At 59.3% G+C, this 10,687-nt stretch overlaps 1 protein-coding gene across 4 annotated transcripts; it reads left to right on the top strand.

Annotated features, from left to right (window-relative positions):
• Positions 1-608: 608 nt before the first annotated feature.
• CYTH2 (cytohesin 2) lies at positions 609-9,751 on the top strand. Of its 4 annotated transcripts, none has more exons than XM_032613657.1 (12): positions 609-821; positions 1,634-1,781; positions 1,880-1,946; positions 2,986-3,104; positions 4,376-4,456; positions 4,922-5,034; positions 5,145-5,293; positions 5,836-5,947; positions 8,699-8,775; positions 8,888-8,959; positions 9,059-9,213; positions 9,303-9,568. In XM_032613657.1, the coding sequence occupies exons 1-12, from the start codon at positions 803-805 to the stop codon at positions 9,388-9,390; spliced, it is 1,200 nt and encodes a 399-aa protein (XP_032469548.1). In that variant the 5' UTR covers positions 609-802; the 3' UTR covers positions 9,391-9,568. The 4 variants fall into 4 exon arrangements, with proteins under 4 accessions (XP_032469548.1, XP_032469550.1, XP_032469549.1 ...); XM_032613656.1 differs by lacking the exon at positions 609-821 and adding an exon at positions 1,195-1,352 and having other exon boundaries at positions 9,303-9,751; XM_032613659.1 differs by lacking the exons at positions 609-821; positions 8,699-8,775; positions 8,888-8,959; positions 9,059-9,213; positions 9,303-9,568 and adding exons at positions 1,188-1,352; positions 7,577-8,354.
• The last annotated feature ends 936 nt before the right edge of the window (positions 9,752-10,687 follow it).

The following is a 10,687-nucleotide window of genomic DNA, read 5'->3' as shown; positions in this document are numbered from 1 at the left end:
AATAAGTCTTTTGTTTCACCACTCCTTGACTCTGAAGAGGCTGAGGTGGATGGGGAGGTCAAGGGAGAGGGTAAGAAATGGGTCTGGAGATCGGAGGGGCCAGTACCCGGAGGTAGGAAGCCAAAAGAAAGCTGAGCCAAAGCTACTCCCGGTTGCGTGGCAACCGCTGCAGTCAAAAGCCAGCTGGGCCGGCTAGGAGGTGTGGCTCACGGAAATAACCGAGGCTCGTGGCCCCGCCCCCTGGCAACAAGCCCAACAGAGGACCGCCCCCTAGCAACGTATTGCTAGAGGCGGGGCTCGGTTGACCTGGTATCCTAGGGCCCAGAGCCCTTGCGCAGGCGTAGTTCTCTCTGCTTCTGCTTAGTCCCACCTCCACGCAACTCCTTTCCGAGGCTTCTCATTGGTGAGCAAGCCAGCCAAGAGCCTTCTTTAGTTTCGGAGGCGGGGCCCGGCCCCTGCTCGCACTTCGATTGGCCCCACAGACCGTCTACCTCCGGCCGGACATTGCTACGTCTACTCCTTGCGCGTCTATTGGCCCTGGAGGGCGATTCTTCGGTGTCGGAGGCGGAGCAGACGAGAGGGCCCGCCGTGGATTTGGCGGTGTCAAAACGAGGGGCGGTCCCTACTGGCGGGGCGGTTGGCTGGCGAAGGGAGAGTCTTTTCAGCGCTGAGGACTGGCGCTGAGGAGGCGGCGGTGGCTCCCGGGGCGTTTGAGCGGGCTCACCCGAGCCCGCGGGCCAACGCGGATCCAGGCCCGACCGGCGGGACCGCCCCGGACTCCCCGCGGGCCTTCCTAGCCGCCATGGAGGACGGTGTCTATGGTAAGTCGGGGAGGGGCGGGGCCGTCTGGGAGCAGATGGAGCGTTTCGGCCCCAGCATTCTGCCGCGAGCGTTCTTCCCGGCGCGCGCCCTGCGAAGCTGTTCGGCTCCGTCGTCGCTTCTCTTTTGTGGGGCACGGGACGGGATTCCGGCGGGGCAGGAGAGTGGGGCGTTCCAGGCCATTGTTTGGGCCGAGCCTGTTTCCGGTGGCAGCGGGAGGGGGTGGGAGCGGCGGAGGCGAGGCCGGGGAGGAACCATTCCCTCTGGAGGGGCCGGGCGAGCCCAGTGCCTGCTGGGAGAGGGGAGGGGGCTTTTGGGGACGCTGGGGTGAGGAGAGATCTTGGGGGCTACAGATTCCGCTAAGGCGGGGACGGGGGCCTTCGATGCCCCGCCCCCTTCCTCAACTCTTGCAAGCTGTCATCAGCTTCGCCTGCCATAGTTACTTTCCATGGACCCAGGAGTCCGGACACCCAGATCCACAGCTACCTCGCCAAGAATGGAGGCAGAAAACCAAGGCCTCAGCCTCCTTTCAAGTAATGGACCGAAGTTCAAGCTTCCAGCCCTTTTTTCCCCACAGACCTAAGAGTTCAGGCTCCCAGTCCCCTTCTCCCCCAGGACTAAAGAGTCTAGGTTCCTAGCTCTTCGTCCCCTGGACTGAGGAGTCCAGGCTGTACCCCGTCTTCCAGTAGACAGGAGGCTGGACTCTCATTCTCCTCCTGCCCCTGAACCTAGGAGCCCTGTCCTCCCCCAGATTTCAGAAGTCCACGCTCCCAGTCCCCAGAACTGACCTCCCACCCCTGATCCCCTCCTCCAGAACCCCCGGACCTGACTCCGGAGGAGCGGATGGAGCTGGAGAACATCCGGCGGCGGAAGCAGGAGCTGCTGGTGGAGATCCAGCGCCTGCGCGAGGAGCTCAGCGAAGCCATGAGCGAGGTGGAGGGTCTGGAGGCCAATGAGGGCAGGTGAGGGCTGGGGCAGGGAACCTGGGGGTCACGAGGCCAGGCCAGGGCCAGGGATGCCCAGGCATTGACCCTCCACCCTCCGTTCTCTGTCCCTGCAGCAAGACCTTGCAACGGAACCGAAAGATGGCAATGGGCAGGAAGAAGTTCAATATGGACCCCAAAAAGGTGCTTGGGGCCACAGGGCTGGGATCAGCCAGGCAGACATCCAGACGGGGGATTCTGGCATCTCTCTGTTCAGAAGTATGGTGGTTAAAGGTCTACCTTAGGTGCACGGACTTGGTCCTGATCCCAGGATTCAGATATTGGCTGCATTTGTTCCTGGGCTGGAACTTCTGCCCGGGGGGGGGGGGGTCTTCTTCCCCTTTTTGCTCACATTCTAGGGCCCACTTCTGTTGTCACCTGGAGTCCCCAGGTGGAGCTCGATTGAGTCTGGTAGGGAATATGGACAGAGATGGGTACAGAAGAGGGTTGACGAGTGCCATGACAGAGAGAGAGAGAGGTACCAGGGCTGTGGACACTCAGGACAGCAAGCCTGGTGGCATCAAGGAGGGCTTCCCTGAGGAGGGTATATTCGGGTCAGGTTTGAAGGATGAGTTAGTGTTCACCAGGTGGAGGAAAGATGTTTGTTCGTTCATTCAGTCATTCATTTTACACCCGTTTCCTGAGGCCTCCCTCGGGCCTGCCCCTCTGCTAGGCAATGCTGAGGACCCAGAGAAGAGTTTGACCCTGCCTTGCCCTCAGGGAGCCCCTAGATATGGATACCATGATCCAGAGTGAGATAGCCACGGTGGTGGTCCTCGTGGCATCAGGAGAGCCTGAGAAAGCCTTAGTCCAGCCTGAGGCTTGGCCCTCACAGCCCTTGATGGACTGCTGTCTACTAACAGTTTCCAACTTTATTCTTCTTGTCCAAAGCAATGGTAGTTTGTTCAGTCATTCAGCAAACATTCATGGAGCTGCTCTTCGTTGCCAGACCCTGCTTCCGGGGGGGCTGGAATTAACCAGGCAAAGGCAGAGGGAACAGTAGATGCAAAGGCTAAGACGTGGGACGGATGGTATTTAAGGACCTGGGAAAAGCCTGAAAGTAAAACTCGGTCCTACTCCGTTGAGGGTGGGGGTGGCTTTGGAGGCTCTGGTTTCTGAGGATGTGGGGGGAGGGGCGTGGCTTTCTGGTACCCAGCCCTGAGACCCAGCTCCCACCCACCAGGGGATCCAGTTCCTGGTGGAGAATGAACTTCTGCAGAACACACCCGAGGAGATCGCCCGCTTCCTGTACAAGGGCGAAGGCCTGAACAAGACGGCCATCGGGGACTACCTGGGGGAGAGGTGAGACCTGCCCCCTTCCCCTCCCCGCCCCCCCACCACCTCCTGCTTGGCTTCTCACCTCGGCCCCATGCACCCAACTCCTCCCGAGAAGAGGCCCTGATAGATCAGCCTTATGACTGGATTTTGACAAAATGGGCTGACAGGAGTCTGGAGGAGCCTGGGACCTTCTGGGGAACTGAGGACCATCTGTGAGCATCTGGGGGGTGTGGGACCTTTGTGGACATCTGGACAATGTGGGGACCTTCCATTTAGGTCTGGGGACAGTGGAGAACATCTGTGGGTGGCGTGGGAGCATGAAAATGGTGTGTAGACAACTGGTGTGCATGGGAATGATGTGGACCGCTAGGAAGTGGGGGGGTCATCAGTGGATATCTAGGGAGCACAGGGGGCCCATGGACATCTGAGAGCATGAGGGCCATCTGTGGACGTCCAGGGTGTGTCGGGACCACCTAGAAGGGTAGGGTGCCTGAGATTGGATGTTGGGAGTGTATGGGGACCAAGTGTGGATATCCGGGGGTACCTAGGGATTTATGGACATCTGGGGTACATGGAGATCATCTGTGGATGTTGGGAATGTGCGGGGACCGTCTAGACATCCAGGGTGCATGGGGACCTCCTATCTGTGAGCGTCTGGGGTGTGTAGAGACTGTCTGAACGGCTGAGGTGCACAGGACCATCTGGACGTTTGGGTTGCTTAGGGATTGTGTGGACATCTAGGGTGTGTGGAACTTTCTGGATGTCTGCAGTACAGAGACCGTCTGTGGGCATCTGGGGTGCATAGGGACTGTTTGGGGAGTCTGGGGGTCACCTCTAGATTTCTGGGGATTGTCTGTGGACATCTGGACTGCATGGAGATGGTCCGGATGTCTGGCATTGTGGGGATCGTTTTGTGGACATCTGTGGTGCACTGGGATTGTCCATGGACCTATGGGGGATGGGGGGCCATCTCCACAGGGCATCTGTGGAACCCGGGTCTCATCGGAGAGAGGTGATGGCCAGCAGAGCACGTGTTTGCTGCATTTCTCCCCACTGAATAGAGGTCCAGCCACACCAGTGCTCTCGAGGCAGACAGTCCTCCCAAGAGCCTTCTGAGTATCCCTGCCCTGGTGCCAGGCCTGTGATGGGGGCTTGGCCAAAACTTTCACCGGCTGCAGGGGTAGCCTCTGTGCAGAAGAGGGGGCGCAGCCTCCCCACTCCTTCGCCTCCTGTCCACTCCCACGCGCACCTCCCCACACCCCTTCCTGCGCGTGACTTTGTCCCTGTCCTCCCAGGGAAGAGCTGAACCTGGCAGTGCTCCACGCCTTCGTGGATCTGCATGAGTTCACCGACCTCAATCTGGTGCAGGCCCTCAGGTGAGAGGGACGAGGCTGGAAGGGCGGGATTCTTTCCAAGTGATGATCCCTACCCAGAACAAAACAGCAACAAAAATTAGGGAATGGGTTGCCTTCACATGACAGCAAAGTCCACGGTGGGGCTTCCTCCCGGCATACCTGTATCCAGGTGCTCAAATGGTGTCAGAAGGACAACTTTCTCTTTCTTTTGATTGTGCTCCCCATGGTGTGGGCATTGCTCGCCACAGACCCTCCTCCCACATGATAGCAGAAGGCCCTAGCAACCATCAGACCCGTTCAGCAACCTTAGTAGAAAGAAGGAGGGTGTTTCCATATAAATCCACCAAAAGTCTCATGGCCGACGCTCAGTGGCCAGATTGGCCACAAGCGTGGAGCTCTCATTGGCCAGTTCCTATCACGGGGACTGAGAGTGGGGAGGCGGTCCTTCCAGTCCTGGCATCGACACCCGGCCCCTCTCTGATGCAGGCAGTTCCTCTGGAGCTTCCGCCTCCCTGGAGAAGCCCAGAAGATTGATCGGATGATGGAAGCCTTTGCCCAGCGCTACTGCCTGTGCAACCCGGGGGTTTTCCAGTCCACAGGTGGGGGCGCAGGCTCCTGGGTCCTGGGGAAGGAGGGAGCTGGGGGCTTGACCTCTCGGGTCCTGGGGGCGCACATGCCCCAGTCATCACCCCCTGACTGTCCAATGCAGACACGTGCTACGTGCTGTCCTTTGCCGTGATCATGCTGAACACCAGCCTTCACAACCCCAACGTCCGGGACAAGCCGGGCCTGGAGCGCTTCGTGGCCATGAACCGGGGCATCAATGAGGGCGGGGACCTGCCTGAGGAGCTGCTCAGGGTCAGGCCCCCCCTCCCCCTCCCCCAGCGCCCTCAGCCCTGTCCCTCTTCCTGCCGCAGACCCTCCTCCCTGCGGGTCTCCCAGTGCCTGAGCTCCCCACCCGGGATCATCGCCTCACGCGTGGACAGCGTGGTCACGCCAGCATGTCCATTTCTTTCCTCTTTCTCTCTCTCTGGCTGCCTGTCTTGTCTCTCTTTCTCTTTTCTGTCTCTCTCTGGCTCTGTGACTCTTTCAGGGTCTTCGTGTGTCCCATTCTCCACCTGCCTGTCGGTCTCTCTCAGAACCTAGCAGCTCTTCCTATGTCTGTGTTTCCACATATTTTTTTTAATCTTTCCTCCTCTTCCTCCTCCCTGGGGCTCCCTCCACTCTTCTGCCTTCTGCTTCCCTTTTCTCCCGGCCTCCTTCCTCCCTGCACCATCCCATCTGCCGTCCCACCCATGGTCTCATTGGCTCCCTGGTTGCTGGAGCGCCCTCCCCACTGCCAGGTAGCCCTGGGAGGGTCCCAGGAGCCTGGAATTGCTGACCATGCCTTCGCCCCTCAGAACCTCTACGACAGCATCCGAAATGAGCCCTTCAAGATTCCTGAGGATGATGGGAATGATCTGACCCACACCTTCTTCAACCCGGACCGGGAGGGCTGGCTCCTTAAGCTGGGTACGTCCCTTGCTGACTCTGCTGGCTGCCTCTGCAGGGGGGAGGTTAGTGGGCCCCAGGCTCTGGACTCAGCTTTCTCACATACCCGCTATGTGACCTTAGGCCAGCAATTCCACCTCTCTGAACCTCAGTTTCCACATCTGAAAAATGGGCCAAAAATGAGTTCAGCCCTGTGTGCCGGGCCCAAGCCCAGGGCCGGGCTTGTATTCAGCGTTCCCTAACCCCTTGTGTTCACCCATACATGTTTACGGAACCCCTTCTTTGCGCCAGGCCCTGGTTTAGGCACTGAGGACACAGCCGAGACCCAGATCGCCCGGTCCCCATCTGGGGGGGGAGTGTTCACTCAGGATGCTCTCAGCTGTAGTGAACAGAAAATAGCCCAAGGGATTGGGATGCCTGGGAGCCTGTTACCTCACTTGGAGGGAACTCTTGGGGGTCCGAGGCAGACCGACTATGACACTCTTGCATTTATCCCCATGGTGTGTTACCTCCTCATCAGCCCAGTAGCGTGGTGGCTGTTCTAGGGGCGTCGTACCTCCCCAGAACATCTCCCTTAGTCAGAAAAGAGCCTGCAGAAATGAGGAAAAGGGTCTCAGAATACCCCGGTGGACTTCTCAGCTGGTTGGATTGGTTCCTGGTGGGGAGGCGGGGGTGCACCCAGGCTGGCTTAGGTGAATCGGGAGCCCCTGGCCACGATGGGATGGATGGGGCAGGGGCCAGTGACCCTTGGAACACGTGGCACCGGCAAATTCAGGGTTAGTTAGCAGAGGTCTGACAGGTACAGCTGGCTGAGGACTGGAGTGGTTCTCAACCCTGGCTGCCCAGAGATTCACCCGAAAACCACAATGGCCAGTCCACAGACTTATGAAGTCGGGTCGCTGGGGGCAGGATAGGCCATCAGTCATGTTGAAAGCTCTCCAGGTGGTTCCAGTGCATGGCCCAGGTTGAGAGCCATTGGCTCGGAGCTGGACCTGGTTGTGGTAGGTGCCCTGGGAGGGTCAGCGGTGGCTTTTTTTTTTTAAATTTGGCTGCGCCAGGCGAGCTCCTTAGTTGCGGCACGCATGTGGGATCTAGTTCCCTGACCAGGGATGGAACCCGGGCCCCCTGCATTGGGAGCGTGGAGTCTTATCCACTGCACCACCAGGGAAGTCCCAGCGGTGGCTTTTTAATGGAGGAGCAGTGAGTGACTGCCCCAGGGAGACAGAGAATCTGGTGAGGAATTATAGTCCGGTGTCGACTGAAGGCAGCCCAGACGGTGGGAGGGCCCAGAGGAAGCTTCCAGCCTGGCACAGGGTCAGGGCAGGACTTTGCTCGGTTCACATCTCATGATCCACACTGCCTCCCCCGCCGCATGGAATTCTGCTCCTAAATGGAGGAATCGCTTCTCCAGCCACAGTAACAGGTCCCTGGTGCATAAAAAATGCGAATCACTCCTTCCAGACAACTTGCTGGGGTGGATGGATTCCTGAATCAGCTCCGAAGGAAGGCCAACGGGTCTGCGGAGTCTGGGAGGAATTTAGATTCTTCAAGGAAGGCCAAATGGTGCCCCTGGCAGTGAGTGGGTGGGAAGGAAAAGCAGGAGGGGCAGCTTCCTGAGGAACTGGTTCTCTTCCAAACCACGCCCAGCAGTAGGAATCCTTCCCATTTCTTGGATGAGGAGATTGAGGCTTCGTCACTGTCCAGCAGCCACTGGGCAGAGGTGGCCTTGGACCCAGATCTCTGACCAGAGCACGTCACAAGGTCATTAGAAGAAGGCACCTCTTAAACACTGAAATACAGGAAAGGGAATCTGCGGTGGTGGTTATATTCACAAAGATGGTTAATAAAAGTCATTATTACTGCAGTTTAATCTTTGCGGGATCACAGGGAGCCCAGAAGCAGGTCACTTTGAAGCAGGAAGGTGAGGGCTGGAGTGGGTCTCTAGACTGGAGTCCACAGAGGGCAAGCGGTTGTCCTAAGGTCACACAGCCAGTTTGTACTGGTGCTGACATGAGTCCCCAAGCCCACCTTGGCCCACCGACTGGGGGTTTTGTCTTCTGCCTTGTGGGGATGACTTCCCCACAGAGACATCTTCACCGTGGCAGTGGAAGGCCCTCCTGGCCTGGGATACACCCTAGGGGTTGGGCCGGAGCTGGGCACTGGCGCAGGGAGGTGCTCTTGGCCGCCTCAGTGCGGCTCGGCGTCCTCAGCCTCCCTGGGTGGGAGAGGGTCAGGCCATTCCTCCCTCATGTGGATGTAACTGGTTTTCTTCCCTCTCTCTCCCTCCCTCCCTCCTTCTCTGCTGTTTCTGTCAATCTCTGTGCCACCCCCTGCGCACCCCTTCCCTCCCCAACCCTGCGGCTCTCGGGGGCACCCCATTCTTCCGCCTTCCCTTCTCGCCTGGTCCTGCCTGCTTTCTCGCTGTCTGCCCCAGGAGGTAGGTACAAGGCCGGCCCGTCCTTGCTCCCCGACATGACACAAGGGGAGGGGGCTGCCCTGGCCTCGGGCCCATAGCTGGGGGGCTGAGGGCCCTGACCCGAGTCGACAGACAGGCTTAGAGAGTGTAGAGCCGCAGGCTGGGGGTGGACCGGTTCCCGGGGCCCAGACACCACGCCTTGTCCTGCTCGTCCGTCTTCCCACGCATCGCTCTGTCCGAGGCCCTGACAGCCCCACCTTCCCTGTGCTCGCTCTGTCTCTCGCCCCCCGTCCCCGCCCTCCCAGAGGCCCCGTCCCCCTGTTGAGCCCAGGCCCCCTACCCCCCTTCCCTTCCAGGGGGCCGGGTGAAGACGTGGAAGCGGCGCTGGTTTATCCTCACGGACAACTGCCTCTACTATTTTGAGTACACGACGGTGAGGGCGGGGCCGAGGGACAGGGGGCCGGACTCCTGAGTCTGCGGGAGGCAGGGGCTGGGGGGTGGGGGGGAGACTGGAAGTCTGAATCCGGTCAAACTCGTTCTCTCAGGACAAGGAGCCCCGAGGAATCATCCCCCTGGAGAATCTGAGCATCCGCGAGGTGGACGACCCCCGGAAACCAGTAAGACCCTCCCTGTACCCCGTCCTGCCGTGTCGGGGGGGTCTCCCCTGGCCCCAGGGCTGGCTCTTCCCAGCTGCCCATCGTCTCGTGTCTACCCAGAACTGCTTCGAGCTCTACATCCGCAACAACAAGGGGCAGCTCATCAAAGCCTGCAAGACAGAGGCAGATGGCCGGGTGGTTGAGGGGAACCACATGGTGTACCGGATCTCGGCCCCCACGCAGGAGGAGAAGGACGAGTGGATCAAGTCCATCCAGTGAGCCTGCGCCCCGGAGTCCTTGGGGAGGGGGTGGCCGGGGGCCCAGGCCCCTCGGCCCTCACCCTGGGATCCCGCCCCTTCTGCAGGGCCGCCGTGAGCGTGGACCCGTTCTATGAGATGTTGGCTGCGAGGAAGAAGCGGATTTCTGTCAAGAAGAAGCAGGAGCAGCCCTGACCCCCTGACCCCGACTCTGTTATTTATTACGGAGCTGCCCTGCCCGGGTGGCCGGACCCCCGGGCCTGGGGCTGCGGATCCCGGTTCCCCGTTTGGAAAACTCATCTCCTCTAGCTCCTCCCTCATTATTTGTAATTAATACGCTGTTGGTAATCTTATGAATTATTTAACCATTCGCGGCCGGCGGACCCCTCATCTCTTGGGGTTGGTGGAGCTGAGGTGCTTGGTGGAGCTGGCCTGGTAACGCATGAAGAAAGGGTGCTGTCCGTGCAGCTGAACGAGCCGGGCATCTCCTGGATGGCTCAGTTCTGGTTTCACCCATAGCCTGCGGGGGTGGAGTAAAGGAAGAAGTTTAACTGGGTTGGAGTGAGCGTTGCATTAGAACCGAAGGGTGCTGAGAATGCAGGTATGCAGAGCTTCCGGGACGAGGTCTGCCATTCATTCTAGACATTACTTGACAGCCAGGCGCCGGGCAGACACTCATCCCACCTTTGCTCTCATGGGCTTGTGGTCTTTGAGGGGCAACAGATAATATCTGATCGGCTGGGCTGGAGGTCAGTGGTGTCGGGAATAGGTTGGGACCAGTGTAGGTGGGGCGGGGCTTTGGGGCCAAGAGGGTGGGACTCTGGGCCAATTGAACCGGGTTTCTCAGCCGCTAGAGGATCATCCTTTGGAAGACATTTTACACCACGCCGGGGTAGTGCTGCGAACCGGCATTTTTATAACATCTCCTTTCCCGGGAATCTGACAGCTTACAGAAGTGTAAGGACCGCATTCTTTGAGGGTGAAACCTTGGGGGGTGGGGTACCCTTGAGCCCCAGGTCCAGGCTTGTCCCCCTTTGCCTTCCAGCTTGGGGTGTGCGTGGTGTCCCCAAGGAACAAAAGCACGTGGATCCCGAAAAGGGTGTCGGGAGACCCCGTCTCTCTCCTACGTCCAGATCTGCAGCTGAGGAGGATTTAGTACGAGAAACCACAATTCCAGACATGCCCAGGACCAAGCCCCTGCTGGAAGGGAAGCCCGTCGTCCCAGGGCGTGCCTGAACTGCAGTTATCCTCCGTGTCCCCAAGGGATCTAACTCCTAATTGTTGAGTGCTGCCAGTGGGGTGTGGAAGATCCCGGGTCTCGGGCGTTGACCCGGCCCCGCCCTTGGCCACAGACATCAGCGGGTGTGAAAGCTCCTAATCGCTGTAACAACTCCAAGGTGGTGCACCCAGCCCTCCCGGGAGACTGCCAGACTACAATTCCCAGCAAGCTATGCGGCGCTGGCCGCCCCACTGTCGGGAGAGCCATTCTGGA

This window comes from Phocoena sinus, chromosome 19, assembly GCF_008692025.1.
Source record: "Phocoena sinus isolate mPhoSin1 chromosome 19, mPhoSin1.pri, whole genome shotgun sequence".
Taxonomy (NCBI): domain Eukaryota; kingdom Metazoa; phylum Chordata; class Mammalia; order Artiodactyla; family Phocoenidae; genus Phocoena; species Phocoena sinus.
This window is presented reverse-complemented; position numbering and strand designations above follow the sequence as displayed.